Raw genomic sequence first — 16673 nt, forward strand, 5'->3', positions numbered from 1 at the left:
CACTAACTTGTTTAATTCAATCAAAACGTTTCCGCAAAATGTTTCCCATAGTGTGGTTATCAACAAAACCTACAATCTTTCTCCCATCCCATACCTACTCTCTCTCTCTCGTAAAACATAATAATCAATGAGATTGTGTTGTCTGTCTATGTCTATGGGGGGTTTTACAATTCAACTTCAGCTTCATCACCCAGACTACTACTATCTACTCTGGGGATTGCTAGAAATTTATATGTCATTTTGCTTGACAGAACACACACGCATTGTTATCAAAGGAGTTGGTTGGAAAATATATAACCCTCTGCAAACAACACAAAACACCCCAACTTTCAATCCCTATTCAACACCCTCTCTCTTTTCAGAACCATGTCGTGTCGTTTGTTCCCTTAGGAACGTGCTTCGACAGTTCAAGTAAATTGAATGTTCATTTCACCCAAAGAATTTGTCTCGTCCGAGTGTGTATTTTTATTTTTTTTTTTATAAACAAAAATACATATATTCCAGGACAATACACAAAAGAGACTCCGACTCCTTCGTCTTCAACATCTATCACCATCCATTCAACATTTCACCTTGTTACACCACCAAACACCACCCGTCTTACTCTCTTTATCCACACCCTCAAAGTTTTCACCGCAGCGCATACAGGTAATAAGTTCATCCGACAAATTAAGGAGCTGTTCAAATGGAAAATCGGAAAATTGGTTTCCTTGTGAACTCATGTTGTTAGCAAAGTCATTGGTTAGTCAACAGGAGTAGTATTATAGCAAGTTGCTTCAACAAATCCAAACCCTCTCCAATTCACCACCCTATTCATCCACATTCATCGCTATATCTATAGCAAAAAAAAACCTTGTGATGTTTTTCTCAGGATGTTTGCGGTAAGCAAAGAATAGATGAGAGGGTTATACTTGAGGGCTTACTTCCGGTTTAGTCCTTGTACTTCTTATGTTTTACTGTTAACCTTAGAGATGTATACCACCTACATTTCATCTGGTTAAAACTTACCAACGCAGTGGTGTACTTGTTATTGTCCTTTTTAATATTTTCGTAGTCGTAGTCGTATAGTCGTATAGTCGTATAGTCGTATAGTCGTATAGTCGTATAATCGTATAGTCGTATAGTCGTATAATCGTATAGTCGTATAGTCGTATAGTCGAATAGTCGTATTGTCTTATAGTCGTATTATAGTCGTATAGTCATATAGTCGTGTCGTATAGTCTTATAGTTGTATTATAGTCGTATAGTCGTACAGTCGTATAGTCGCATAGTCGTATTATAGTCGTATAGTCGAAGAGTCGTATAGTCGAAGAGTCGTATAGTCGAATAGTCATATAGTCGTATAGTCATATAGTCGTAAAACTTACCAACGCAGGGGTGTATCTACTTGTTATTGTCCTTTTTAATATTTTCGTAGTCGTAGTCGTATAGTCGTATTATAGTCGTATAGCCGTATAGTCGTATAGTCGTATAATCGTATAGTCGTAGTCCTCCTGTTATTTGATTTAACTGTTATTTTTTGTTCGTATTAAATACGGCTCTGGATCGAAGGAAGTAATAAGAAATATACAAACGCCTTTTGGACTTCCCTTTTACCATGATTGTGTTGAATTTGCTGACTGATGTTTCTGGCTTGTGGAACTGGCTGCTCCTTTTTACTCTCTTAATGCCATACACATGAACATGAAGAAGTAAGCGGATATGCCTCCCAACTATACACAACGAAGCGATGGATGATGGTGATCACAATGAAAAGGAACAAGTTCCGTTTGACTTAGAAAACATAATGTGTGGTTAGGTTACGCTTTTGTCGGGCTTATCCTTTTGAATTAAATTAAACCATTGAATATGTGTATACGAGTATGTAAGTTGTATACAAAACAAAGCACACTAAAAACCCTCCAACTCTGAAGTCACATATAAATTGTAAGTGTATACCTTTAGGTGAAGTGATTGGTGTAATATGTACGACCACAATTTGTACGTTTGGCTGAAGCTAAAGCGAAATACGAAACTAATCGTAAATTAATGCAGAATTATATATTAAAAGCTATGTTTAGTTTAAGCTTTGATGGTTAGCTATATATGTAACAATAGGATGATGAAGGTTTAATATGGTTGGAAGAAGTGTGATGTGTGTGTGTCGTGTGTGGTGGAATGTGTGGTGTCTGGTGTGTGGCAGACATCTTAAACTTATAAAGTGTTAAATTTTGTGCGAGAATTTGGCGACAGGTGGAAATTTAAATTGAATTTTAAGGAAATTGGTTTAGGGTCGTGTTGAATGATAGATGTTGATTAAATTTGAGATAAATATGGAACATCGCATGATTTAAAGATTTTTGATTTAATATTCATCAAAGTCATTTAAATATTTTAAGTAGGTACATAATATTTATGCTATTTATAGTTTAAAAAGATTATTGGGTACAGTTAACTTTTGGGAGAATCAAGTATCCAGATTGTGTAGAAAATTTTGTCTGAACTTTAGGTACGTTAGTAAGTACCTTTGTAAATAACTATCATGTCAAGTGTAAATATCTCAGTTTTATGTTGAATTGTTGAAAGCAGACTTAAATCAGGGAGAGTCAATCATTTGTCGTGGAAGAAAATGAAAAATATAATTTAAATTTTAAAAGACAAGAAAATTAAAAAAAATATTACATAGTTGGATTAACTCCAATAAATGTTACGTATTCGCCTCAGCGACCAACCGTAATACACTAGTGACAGAAATGTAAGGTTTTTTATATTGATTTCTGTAAGTGGAAAAATATTGTATTGTATAAATTTAACCAATTTGAAAGATCCAATTATTTAATTTCCGGTTTTTTTTGTATTCATTTTTATTTTAAACATCATTTTAATAAATTGCGTCTAACCAAAAATTAAAAAAAAACTAATTTTGGTTTTTCGGTTTATTTACTTTTAATGGCTTATACATTCAAATTCAAAATTAGCTCTCGACGACCTACACGAGCCGAGAAATTAATTTTTTTTTAAAGTTATAATCCTCTTATAACAAGAAACAATGAAAACAACCCCTCTCACTGTGAACTAGTATTCGACTTATAAACAAGGGAATTTTTTAAAAATTTTCTTACGGAATGATGCTTTCTTAAAATTATAATAACTCGGCTCATGTGGGTCGTAGAGAGCTAATTTTTTTTACTTGCGATATAGGTACTATAGGGCAAGTTTAGGATTCGTAAAAAAAATCGAACTCGAGATAACAATTTTACATGACATTACGATGATGGAGAATGCCAAAAAAGTGGGTCCGGCAATTCTGTCTGTCTGTCTGTCTGTCTGTCTGTCTGTCTGTCTGTCTGTCTGTCTGTCTGTCTGTCTCTATCTGGAGCTGCAGCCTAAACGAGTGAAGTGATTTTCTTCAAACTTGGTGGTTAGCAGTTTTTGGTGATTCCCTAGAGGGGAAATTGAAATTTTTTTTTTATGACCAAAACTAACGGTACCTGCCATATAACGGAAATAGAAAAGTTAATTTTTTTCAAAAACGACTCTAACGATTTTGATTAAAATTTTTGTGTGTAGTACTACACATAATAGCCAACTTTTTAAATAAAAAAAATATTTTTTGTACCGTTATTAACGGTACCTGTCATAGAACGGTTTTTTTCGTTTCTGAATATCTCGTACAACATTAACCCGATTTAAATGAAAATTTTTATACAAAAGTGTGTAAGTAAAGATAATATTAAAATTTTAGAAAATTTTCAAAAAACGCATTTTTGGTTTTTTAAAAAATATTTCAAAATTTTTTTTTGAAAAATCAATTTTTTGAAAACGAATCAATGAAAAATTTTGAAATTTAGTTTTTATGTGTAAATTAATTATTTCTTCAAAATGACATACCAACTTTTTTTTTGAAAAATGTTAAAAAATTTTTATATATAAAAAATTATTTTTTTAAAAAACGGCTCCTACAATTTTCGAAAATTTTTTTCTAAAAATACCTTTTTATACAAGAAATAAAATGGCATATTTTTTATTTTTTTTAAGATAATTTAAAACGGAGTTTAATTAATTATAAAAACAGATTTAATTTTTTTATACTACTTATGAAATTTCTTCAAAATATCAAATTTTAAATTTCTTGAATGAAAAGCTTTAACATTATAGTTACTTTAAGCATAAGAGCAAGTACGTGCGACCCCAGTCGTGCAATTTATTTTAAATTGTAGATAATTTAAAGGACTACAACAGTATTTTATTTTGTTAGCCAATACTTGCACCGTTTACAAAATAATAAGGCAAGAGTTGGCTAAACAAAAAACGTCTTTGACTTAATATTACTTATTTTTTATTCGTTTCAACAAAAATAATGTGCATAAAATCGATAGAAAATGTTGTGACGAACAATTAATAACTTTATTTTTTTGTCGTAGGACATTCTGAAGCCGAGTTATTCCCAAAAAACGATATTTTTGGGCGGTTTCGCACCGGTTTTTCGTGCGTTCATTTATCAATTTCTCGGTCATCTTTGGCGATAAAGAGTTGATTTTTTCTGTAAAATACAGGAAATTAAGAGGACTACAAAATATGTTAAAAAAATGTTGACCATAATTTAAGCTTTTTTCGAAATAAAAAAGAAAATGTGTTTTTTAACAACTAGAATTTGACTTTAACTGGCTGCCATTTTGTAGTAATTCACTTTAATACAACGAAATTACATACAACAATAGAAAATATTATAAGGAAGAGAATGTATGTTTATGTTTTGGTCTACGACAAACTGGAGCAAAGAATAACTCCGCTAAAAGAATGATCAGGTGGTGAGAAATTGGGTTTAAGCCTTTCAAATATACTCCTATCGATCCATGAAATAAAAACTGACAGTTAGGCCCTTCTTTTACGCTTTGACTGGAGTAGAAGGAATTTTTTAAAATCTGATAGACAACTCAAACAAACACTGACGGGGCTGAACTAATGTATTTCTACAGTTCTTTAAAACCATGGAAAGTATTAAAAATATCGATTGAACCTTGTAATGAATAGTTTTCATATTTGTTATCCAATTTTAAAAATGTCCACTTTTAAATAGTAATTTACTTGATTTGTCTAATTACACTGTGTTACATAATAAAAAAAAACATGTTAATTACTTTTCAAGTGACCTACTACACCAGCAAAATTTCAAGTTATCGTCAAAAAACCGTTTACATGCTTCAACAATTTTTCTTAAATCCAAACACTAAATCGGGTGTAGATTTTTCGGATTGAATCTTAAAGTTTAGCATTTCTTCCACGTTTTTTTTAGAATTCGAAGACTGTTTTACTGCTACATTATAAGTTTTGAAATTTTTTTTTATAAACAGTTTTGGTTGCTCAGATATAAATTTTTAAACACTGTTCACAAAAAAAAGTGCCCAGTACTTTTGTATGGACCCACCTGAAGTCAAAAACTCTCAAATTTTTTTACTTTTTCCAATAGCAAATCACTATTTACAAACGGCAACTCTTCATACAAGCATGGAACATTTTTTGGCCGACCTTGGCTAACTCCCCTAGAGAGAAAATTCTAACTTGTGCTATAAACGTTCCTTAACTGGTTAAGAAAACATGGTGTTAGTACACTGAGAGAAAAAAAAACGCAACGTAAAATGTTAAATGTTCAACGTTGATTTAATGTTGAAAAATTAACATGAAACTTCTTCAAAATAAAATTGAAACAATCAACGTAAGATATTCAACAGTGAGATAGCACGTTGGTAAAGCATTCGCCTAGTAACCCAAGAGTTGTAGGTTCGATCCCCAGCGGCTGCCAATTTTTTCTTTTTTTTAATAAATTGATGCTTTTTTTAAAAGTTGAAACAACTTTGATTTAAAGATGTTTTATAACGGTAAACCACTTTAAACTAACGATGTTCTACTTTTAAAGTTCTCGTCTTCAACGCAAAATCATTCCGAAAAATAGTTGAATCAACGTGGTTTTCGTTGATTTTAAGTTTTTTTCCCTCAGTGTAGAAGTCATCCTAAGCGACTTGTATTTTTTGAAAAGTCTATTAGTCAAAGATTCTATGCTTCTATTTTTCAACTGGACTGCTGGACATCTCAGATTATTTGTTAGTAATTGAATGGTTTTCTAAAAGTCCTCCGGGTCAAATACAACACCAAAGTAATTTTCATTTGTCATTTCGACTGACCTTTTATAAACAAAAACACAATTCATTAAAATTTATTAATTTATTTTTTTTTCCCAAAACAAAAACTACCACAAAATAAATAAAAAAAAAAAAAAAAACACCCCACATCCATGATAATTCCCTCTACAAATCAGAAGTGGCGTTCAATTTAAAAACATGCCCCCAACTCCACGCAGCCAATCTTATACAAAACTGTGTACCTACATAAATTACTTGGCATATTATTATATTCCCAAGGAATCTACAATGCTGCCGGGAAACAAATAATAATTTACAAAACAGCAACATCAACAGTAAAGTCGCGCTGTTATACTGCCATATCTTCTCCCAGCCTCCAGCCTCCACCTACTACTTACTACCCAAGATCTGAAAATTACTCAAACTTTTAACAAAAATATAAAGCATTATTGTTTCGCGAATATATTCTAACTTGCAGCCAATTCGTTGGATATATTCGTATCTAAAATTTAACGCGCGGTGAAATTATTCAGCGTAAATCTCATAATTTTCTTCTTTTTTGACTTGGGTCTGTGCGCAGAAGGCGCCCCTCTAGGCAACAAACAAGCAAATAGCATTAAACAAGACAATCTAAATTCATAAAGGAATTACTTTCCTCCTTCGTAAAGTAGATAGTCCTTGACTTCGACAACTTCTCAAACCCCCTAAAAATAGATAGATTGTATAACATTCCTATACTAATTCCTTATGGGGATTTAGGGGGAAGATTTGAACAAGTCTGCTGAAATTGAAGAAAGTCTTTGCCATTCTAACCATCATGGGAGCAATGCACCGGCTGCAAGAACTTATACCGTTAACTTTTGACTAATTAAAGTTTCACCAAGTTCAACTTGCAACGCACTCTCATCTGTCATCGGGCTGTCATTGCACTTTCATCCGAGTCCCAATCCCATTCGTCGTCGTCGTCGTCGTCGTCGTCGTCGTCGCTTGCCTAAGACAATTATCATCTTTCACCACATTCATCCATCCGTTTTTCTAACTCGCCCATTCCGCCCTCTGTCGGTATGTTTCGGTACTGTGTGGGTTAGTTGCGTTGTCTGGTGAACTTATGCCTGCGGCTGATAACTTATTCATTGGGTTATCTTCTGTCAAGAAATTTATATTTGTTGCCGCAACTCCGTTATACGTATGCGGCAATATTTCCACTTGAAAGTTTAAACTGAATTTGTGTCGGTGTGTCATTGGAAGCAATAATTTCATTTTCAACTATTTTCCAACAAATCCAACAACAACAAAAATCTATCAACTTTTCTTTTCAAAAATAACAACAACAACAAAATATAATCAAAATATTTTTCAGCTGATTTATCAAGTTATCAACAGTCAGTTGAAAAGTGGGTGCGAGAAGGGTCTTTGTCATAGACATCGACAAGGGAGATAGTATAGGACACTATAAAGTATCTATATAGGAGCATTTAATTGCATTTGAAATAAAGTTTTTTATGAGGGAAATTGCTTCGGAAAATAGCAAAATTTAGACAAGGATGAGGGGAATATTATTTTGCCTCTTTTTGTAGAGAGAAGAAGAGACAGACGACAGCGATCGATGAGTTTATAACGCTCCTGATGGCAAAAGAAAATTGCGGTAATTCATTTTGATTACCGTTTCTCGCAATGATTTCCCGCCAAACCAAATTGATGTTGAAATTAGGTTGTTTAATTGGTGAATTGGGTTTTGAGGTTAAGTTTTTGGTTTTGTTTGTGTTGTGTATGATTTGTAGGATTTTTTTTTTGTTGGGAATTTAGGAAAATGGAAAAAGTTTTCGGAGGTCGAAAAGACAGAACCAATAATGATAATAAGTAATAATAAAGGTTAACAAATCAAGTAACTATTAGATTTATAATTTATCGTTGACTTGGAGTACGAACCTGCTAAATATCACATAAAAACTGTATGTAGCGGTATTAACCTACTTGTCACTGTAATTACACATTTTTCTTGTTTCGAACTGACGCACAGTGTGTCGTCCCCTTATGATAAATCAATTTTTTTTTTTGTTAAAAATTAATATTTTTGCTATTAAAATATAATTTAGAAGTGTCAACTCATATGAAAACATATTTATCTTAGAAAATAACCCAGGTTATGTATTCAAAATAAGCTCCGAAACATAAGTACCTCGGAAATCGAAAATATTTTCAGGAATTTATGCGAATCTTTGAGAGTGTATATTTCACGTTTGGTGAATGTTTGAAAAATTTTGTTAATGTTATTTTGTTTATTTGAGTGTTGTTGTAAAACGTATAACAAAAAAAAAATTAAATTTATAAAATTATATATGAGTTATTAAAATTTCTTTGATAAATGGCCAAAAAAGAAAAAAAATTAATTTTTAAACTTAATTTAAAAAAAAACATATAAAATCATATCGATAATTTTTTTATATTATTTTGCCTTAAGCCTATACTTAATATTGGCAAAGTTTGGTCTACTTCTGTTTGCGATTACCAGAGATATTCACATTTATGTGCTACGAGTCAAGTACTCAAAATAATTCATTTTTTGAGAAACATCTTCAAGGGGATCACAAAAATGAAAAAATCGATGTTTTTAATATTTTTTAGCCATACACAAGTAACAAAAAGCTGTTTATGTAATTAAAAATATTTTAAATATTGTTTTCAACAAGAAAAAAATTAAATTTTTCTGCATACTAAAAATTTTTAATGTAATTACTTGACCCGGCCACGCTCTTCTGTGTATTATAGCGTATTTACCAACCTCGCCGATATAAGAATTTACCAAAATGCAAATAAAACGTTATTTCAAAATTTGAAAGCGATTGACAAGAAACTATTCTAGATTTGCTATGAAACGCAAATAAACATACGATTTTTTTGTATAGAGAAGATAAAAAAAACAAGTTGACTTCAACTTAAGATTTCTCAAAGTAGAAAAAAGATATTGAAAAGATTTAAACGGGCTTTAAAAGAAAAAATTTAGTTCTTTTAAGAACTGTCACAAATTTATTTAAAATAAATCACCACGTTCAAGAACATAACCTCAAAAACTGTTAAAAAACGACATTTCAGATTTTCTAACGGGAATATTTCAAAAACGTGATATGATAGAATTTTTCTGACTTCGGATTCGAGTTCAGCACACCAAAAACCTTACGAAAAGTATATTTTTGTTTACATATAAAAAAAAATTAATTTTGCTCACAAGTGGCTTCTTCAATAAAGGTTAATTTCATAAATTATACTAAAAAAAAAGTAATAGGTTGTTTAATTTGTTAATTTTTGTAATTTTTTTTTCTATTCCTGCCATAAAAACACAAAAAAAGATATTAAAACTCCAAAAACTTAGGCAGCTTTATAAATTTTAGTTAAAGAAGACCTTTTTAAGACCTATTTGAACCGTTCTAAAGAAGCCTCGTATTTCCAAGTGACAGAAGAGGCCTATAAGACTTGTTCCAAGAGGTTCTTTAAAGTCTGCAATGTTTTTTTTTTTTTTAAGTATGCAATTTGTTTAGTGCATTGGGAAAAGAACATTGCATTTAATGTGATTTATCAATTAGCTATCTAAATTTTCACTCATTTTTAATGTTCGAGTTTAATAGCATTGGAATGGTCAAAAAAGAAGAAAATACTAAATAGAAAAAAATTAAAAGAAAAAAAAAAGAAAATTCAATTAAATCATTCTTTTATTCATAAATATAACATCTTGTAACAGTTTCTAAAAGGTCTTATTATAACATCCAATGCAAGTGATAGTTTTCTTAGCGAAGCTATAGCCTAGTTAAAATGTTTCGTTGTTTTGTAAAAAGGCCTCCATAAGGGCGTTTTACGCTGTTCGTGGATTGCCTATAGAGGAAGGTCTTGAGGAAATTCGGCTCCAAAATGATTTGCATAAGACCTAAAAAGAAGTAGTTTGCATTGAACATTATCCAATTTAAAGTTGAAAATAAACAAGAAATACATTTTGGTACAGCTTCTTTGAGCTGTGTCAATTAGATCCAAAAAGTGTCCAATTTTGTCTAGTTCTTTTGGACAAAACGGGTTATAAAAAGTTAATAGTTGCTCAGAATTGGTCATTCAAATTGGTCATCTTTAGGGAATAATTGGAATTTGGGTGCTTGTTTAAAGTTGCTTAAAGAAAGTATTATTCAACTTCTTTAACAGTGTTCGGGGGACTTGACAAAGAACTTAGTTATACCTACCATAAAATGATTGGGTACCTACTATTAACCATATTTTAAAAACATCAGTTATTTTAAGTTTGCGAAAGAATAAGCGAGTTCTTTCTTGTTTACTTGCTCTAAACAAGTACCTATTGGTTTCCTGTCGAAAAAAAAATGAGGTTTTAATCAAAACCAACATTACGATGATGGAGAACTCCGAAAAAGTGGGTTTCGCAATTCCGTCCATGCGTCTGAAGGTACGTCTGTGCGGTTGTGCGTCCATCTGTACACATTTACACAGCCTAAACGAGTGGATGGATTTTCTTCAAATTTAGTACAGATGATTTTTATGGAATTCAGAAAGTTGGTTTTTTTTTTTGTTTTTTATATCTCTCTTAGAAAGTGTACCTCCCATACAAATTTTTCAAGTTATACCAAATAACTGGAAAGCGGCTCTAACGATTTTGATAAAATTTTTTTTATATAATTTAACGAGCAAGACCCAACTTTTAATTAAAAAAAATATTTTTTCGAAGGTTACTAACGATACCTGCCATAGAACGGTTTTTTTGGTTTCAAAATATCTCTTACAAGACGAAAATTTTAATACAAAAGTGTTTAATTAACCGTAATATTAAAATGTAAGAAAATTTTCAAAAACACATTTTTGGATTTTTAAAAAATATTTAAAAAAAATTTTTTTTGAAAAATCAATTTTTTGAAAACTGGTTTTTGAAATGTTTTGAAAATTTGTTTTTTTTAGTGTAAATTAATTATTTCTTTAAAATGGCTTACCAACTTTTTTCATTTTTTAATGTTAGAAAATTTGTATATATAAAAAATTAATTTTTTTAAAAAAACGGCTCTAACGATTTTCAAATTTTTCTCAAAACTCCTTTTCATACAAGAAATCAGATGGCATACTTCGTTTTGTGATCAAAACCTTTAAAAAACGGAGTTTTATTAATTATAAAAACAGATTTTAGGTACTTTTTTACATAATGGGAAATAGTTTAATTGAATCTAATTATAATTTTGCATCATTTTTTTTTTTATAAAAAGCTTTAAGATAAGATATAATTTTACTATAAGAGCAAGTACGTGAGACCCCAGTCGTGCATTTTATTTAAAATAATTTCCTGAAAAAATAAGAAACGTTGGTAGGTACGTCATAATGGAATAATTATAAATAAAAATCTTAAACCAAAATTTTAAAATAAAATCAAAGACGAAAAAAAAAGTTCACCTTTTTTTATTTATTTTAAAGCTATTTAAAAGCTTTTGTACGCAATCTTTTTTTTTTTAATTTAAACTGCCGTTTAGAAGAAAACCATACCTACATTAAAAAAAACAAATGACTTTCGAAAAATAAAAGAAATACTTTTTTCATCCAACAATAGATCCAAAAAATAGGTATCAAAAGCATTTTTTGAGAAAATTGCAATACCTCAATATTTTTATATGATAGCCATCAGCTCTAAGTAAAATATAAAGAATGCCCTTAAACTTTCAGAATACCCTAATCAACTGCACCAAATTTGAATAAAATCAGTCCACATATTACAGATGGATTTCCCATTCATCCCAAGGTTGGTTTTGAATAAAACCTCAATTTTTTGTTCACATTAAAACCGTACAGAATAAGTAAAAATCATAAATTATTCAATTCAAAACCTTTGTCCTAGAATATTAAAAAAAAAAAAATAATAATAAAATATTCATAAATCATTGGATTTCTTTTTAAATAATCATTAATTTGTCTTTTGTTCAATTTGCTTTTGCTTTGAAATAAAATATTATATTTTTATGTATGTACATTTCCTTGTCCGAAATAAAAATGCACCCAAAAAGCAATCCATCTAAATAATACTTAATCATATTATCGTTTGTCTCCAAGGCTATTAGGTCTCCTAAGCTTTTTCACTCTATAAAATATTTATGCATTAAAAATGTCCTTTCACTATTTATCCTCGTATATCCATAAATATAGTATATTCATGAAATAAAACTGAAACAAGAAACAAATTCAGTTCCGTTTTTCCGCTGCCGCCCACAGGGACCCATCATTTATCATCCGACGATAATCTTCTTCTATACAAAAAGATTTTCAATATCACATAAAACTAAATTCTAGAACGTTTTCCAAAAAAAAAAAAAAAATAAATTGAACGAGAAAGAAAAAAAAAATATATCTTAAATAATATAAATACATCAAGTGTCCAAGGACTTTGGCTCAGCCAGCAGCTGCATAGTCAACCCCCATGAACTGCAATTTGCCAAATGGATTGAATTGAAGCATCTCCACAGTTTTCACAAGGATATGAACTCAACGCGCTCGGCTCTTTTCAAAACAAGAACAAGACAGATTTTCAATGCACCAAAAAAATGTGTCATGTGCCAGTCTCCTTTATCTTCTTTCAAATAAAATAAAAACTTAGAAGGTCGTCGCTTGACGAAACGTACGTAGGTCCATATCCTGCAAAGATTTCTGTAAAGAATTCAGTGATAATTCAGTGACCTAACCATGGAACTTGAATGCAAGTACAAGCACCATACTCGTATCTCCATTTGTGGCCACCGACCGACTATACTTTTGTCTGGATATGAATTGCTACAATTTACAGTTATACCTACAAATTTGTTGAGATATATGAATATGATACTTACATGGTATAGCTGGTGTCGAGTCATGTGGATCCGGCTGATATCCTTCTTTGGGAAAGTAGTCGATTTTAATGCAGTTGTAGGTTTCTATTCCTGCGTAAAGAGCCAGTGTATGAAAGGAGCCATATGATGAAAGGAGTCAGTCGGTTGTTATAGTCCAATGTGAAGGTGAAAACAGCACAGAAGTACACCGCATGGAATTATAAACAGAGAAAAAAAAGAAAACATAAAAAAACATTGAATTAATGAAAGCCGAAATAAAAAAAAAAAACCTTTTAAACATTTCCATTTATAATGAAGATGGGGTTTTTGTCCTTTCTTTAGGATAATTAAAAGGATTTTTTTTTGTCAAAAAACAAGCTCAAGGTTGGATGGAAATAATGTAATCAGTGGTTTATGAGGATTAGAACAAAATGTTTTTTTTATGTTTTTGTGTGTTTTTAGTAAATTGAATTAATCGAAGATAAAATAATAATTTTTCTTTCAAACTTTAAATATACAAAAGAAGCTTGATTTTGAAATTTTGTTGGTAATATTTTTTTAATATTAAGAATCATTGCTCATAAATTTTGCTCCCTTTAATTACTTGCTATGAATTGTTATCAAAAAGAGAATTTGGTAAATTATTTCCAGAATACTGAAATATTGTGCCGAAAAATTAGAAGCTAAAGGTTCGATTCCCAGTGGCTGAATTTTTTTTTTTTTTTTAATTTAAATTGTAGCTTTTTTTAAAGTTGAAACACTTACTTTGATTTAAGGATGTTTTATAACTATAAACCACTTTAAACTAACGATGTTCATCTTTGATTTTAAAATTTATCTTTTTCAACGAAAAATCATTCCGAAAAATAATTGAATCGGCGTGATTTTCGTTGATTTTAAGTTGTTTTTTTTCCCTCAGTGAGCTACGGGAACATTTGAGAATGAATTTTTGACTGTGATTCTTTTTTCGTTTGGAAATCATCCCAAGAATCTATTTTTTTTTTTTTTGAGAACAAAAATTTTAATTGATCTCTTATTTTTTTCCAAAAATGTATTTTTATACACTTAGGAGCAAAAAAACGGAATCAAATAAATTATATTATATTAAAAACAAAAATTGCCATGGATAAAATATTTTTATTCAAAGTCTCATGGTCTCATTTTAAAGCTTGTATTTTTTACTTTGAATTGTTTGTAAAAACATAAAAATGCATACGATAGTGTTACCGCTATCTGTCAATAAATTGCACTTCATTTTGTTTTAATGTTAAATTTTCCAGATACTCTCTGTTTCAATTTCAGTCTTTTTTTTCCAACGATAGTATTAGCGTTGTCTGTCAATGAATTGCACTTAGTTTTTTTTAAATGTTAAATTTTCCAGATAATTTGTGTTTTAATTTCAGTTTTTTTTTTTCCTTACATAATTCATATATGTTGGATGAATGGAACCAACGAACGGATTTTTGAGTTCTTAGCATTGAATTAAAGCTTTTGTTTCAAGCTTTTCAATGGTACCATTAACATTCATGTATGTCGATTACTTTACGACCAAATATCATTTTTACAGAACGCAAAATTTGATTCCATTTTTTTGCTCCTAAGTGTAGTTTCCGGAAGGAATTCATTTTCCTAAACAGAAGATTTAATGGCAACTTTAATTGGCAGGTCCAAAAAAGTAAGGGACTCAGTATTTAATTAAGTCAAGTCAAAATTCTTTCAATGAAGGCAGTTTTATTAATTCACAAAAAGTTAGGCAAATAAAATCTCTAGCAAGTCCCCAATATGTAACGAAGATGTCCCGAGCATGTCCTGAGCAGGTCCCAAAAATATCCCGAAGATGTCCCGAGCATATTCCGAAGATGTCTGGAGCATGTCCCGAAGATGTCCCGAAGATATCCCGAAGATGTCCCGAAGATGTCCTGAAGATGTCCCGAGCATGTCCCGAAGATGTCCCGAAGATGTCCCGAAGATGTCCCTAAGATGTCCCGAGTATGTCCCGAGCATGTCCCGAAGATGTCCCGAAGATGTCCCGAAGATGTCCCGACCATGTCCCGAAGATGTCCCGAGCATGTCCCGAAGATGTCCCGAGCATGTCCCGAAGATGTCCCGAGCATGTCCCATAGATGTCCCAAAGATGTCCCGAAGATGTCCCGAGCATATTCCGAAGATGTCCCGAGCATGTCCCGAAGATGTCCCGAAGATGTCCTGAAGATGTCCCGAGCATGTCCCGAAGATGTCCCGAAGATGTCCCGAAGATGTCCCGAGCATGTCCCGAAGATGTCCCGAGCATGTCCCGAAGATGTCCCGAAGATGTCCCGAAATCTTCCGAAGATGTCCCGAGCATGTCCCTAAGATGTCCCGAGCATGTCCCGAAGATATCCCGAGCATATCCCGAAGATGTCCCGAAGATGTCCCGAAGATGTCCCGAGCATGTCCCGAATATGTTCGAGCATGTCCCAAAGATGTCCCGAGCATGTCCCGAAGATGTCCCGAAGATGTCCCGAAGATGTCCCGAAGATGTCCCGAAGATGTCCCGAGCATGTCCCGAGTATGTCCCGAAGATGTCCCGAAGATGTCCCGAGCATGTCCCGAGCATGTCCCGAAGATGTCCCGAGCATGTCCCGAAGATGTCCCGAGCATGTCCCGAAGATGTCCCGAAGATGTCCCGAAGATGTCCCGAAGATGTCCCGAGCATGTCGCGAAGATGTCCCGAAGATGTCCCGAAGTTGTCCCGAGCATGTCCCGAAGATGTCCCGAGCATGTCCTGAAGATGTCCCGAAGATGTCCCGAAGATGTCCCGAGCATGTTCCGATGATGTTCTGAGCATGTCCCGAAGATGTCCCGAGCATGTTCCGAAGATGTCCCGAAGATGTCCCGAAGATGTCCCGAAGATGTCCCGAGCATGTCCCGAAGATGTCCCGAAGATGTCCCGAGCATGTCCCGAAGATGTCCCCAAGATGTCCCGAAGATGTCCCGAGCATGTCCCGAATATGTTCGAGCATGTCCCAAAGATGTCCCGAGCATGTCCCGAAGATGTCCCGGAGATGTCCCGAAAATGTCCCGAGCTTATTCTGAAGATGTCCAGAAGATGTCCCGAGCATGTCCCGAGTATGTGCCGAGCATGTCCCGAAGATGCCCCGAGCATGTCCCGAAGATGTCCCGAAGATGTCCCGAAGATGTCCCGAAGATGTCCCGAAGATGTCCCGAAGATGTCCCGAGCATGTCCCGAAGATGTCCCGAGCATTTCCCGAAGATGTCCCGAAGATGTCCCGAGCATGTCCCGAAGATGTCCCGAAGATGTCCCGAAGATGTCCCGAAGATGTCCCGAGCATGTCCCGAAGATGTCCCGAAGATGTCCCGAAAGATGTCCCAAAGATCTCCCGAGCATGTCCCGAAGATGTCCCGAGCATGTCCCGAGCTTGTCCCGAAGATGTCCCGAGCATGTCCCGAAGATGTCCCGGAGATGTCCCGAAGATGTCCCGAGCTTATTCTGAAGATGTCCAGAAGATGTCCCGAGCATGTCCCGAGTATGTGCCGAGCATGTCCCGAAGATGCCCCGAGCATGTCCCGAAGATGTCCCGAAGATGTCCCGAGCATGTCCCGAAGATGTCCCGAGCATGTCCCGAAGATGTCCCGAAGATGTCCCGAGCATGTCCCGAAGATGTCCCGAAGATGTCCCGAGCATGTCCCGAAGATGTCCCGAAGATGTCCCGAGCATGTCCAG

At 33.3% G+C, this 16673-nt stretch overlaps 1 protein-coding gene across 1 annotated transcript in view; it reads right to left on the reverse strand.

Annotated features, from left to right (window-relative positions):
* LOC129909730 (uncharacterized) overlaps positions 1-16673 on the reverse strand; it is a 95504-nt gene that overhangs the window by 28573 nt on the left and 50258 nt on the right. The window contains exon 3 of the mRNA XM_055986803.1: positions 12971-13060. Coding sequence (XP_055842778.1) covers positions 12971-13060 — 90 coding nt within the window. The remainder of the gene's footprint in view (positions 1-12970; positions 13061-16673) is intronic.

Source organism: Episyrphus balteatus, chromosome 2 (assembly GCF_945859705.1).
Source record: "Episyrphus balteatus chromosome 2, idEpiBalt1.1, whole genome shotgun sequence".
Classification (NCBI taxonomy): Eukaryota; Metazoa; Arthropoda; class Insecta; order Diptera; family Syrphidae; genus Episyrphus; species Episyrphus balteatus.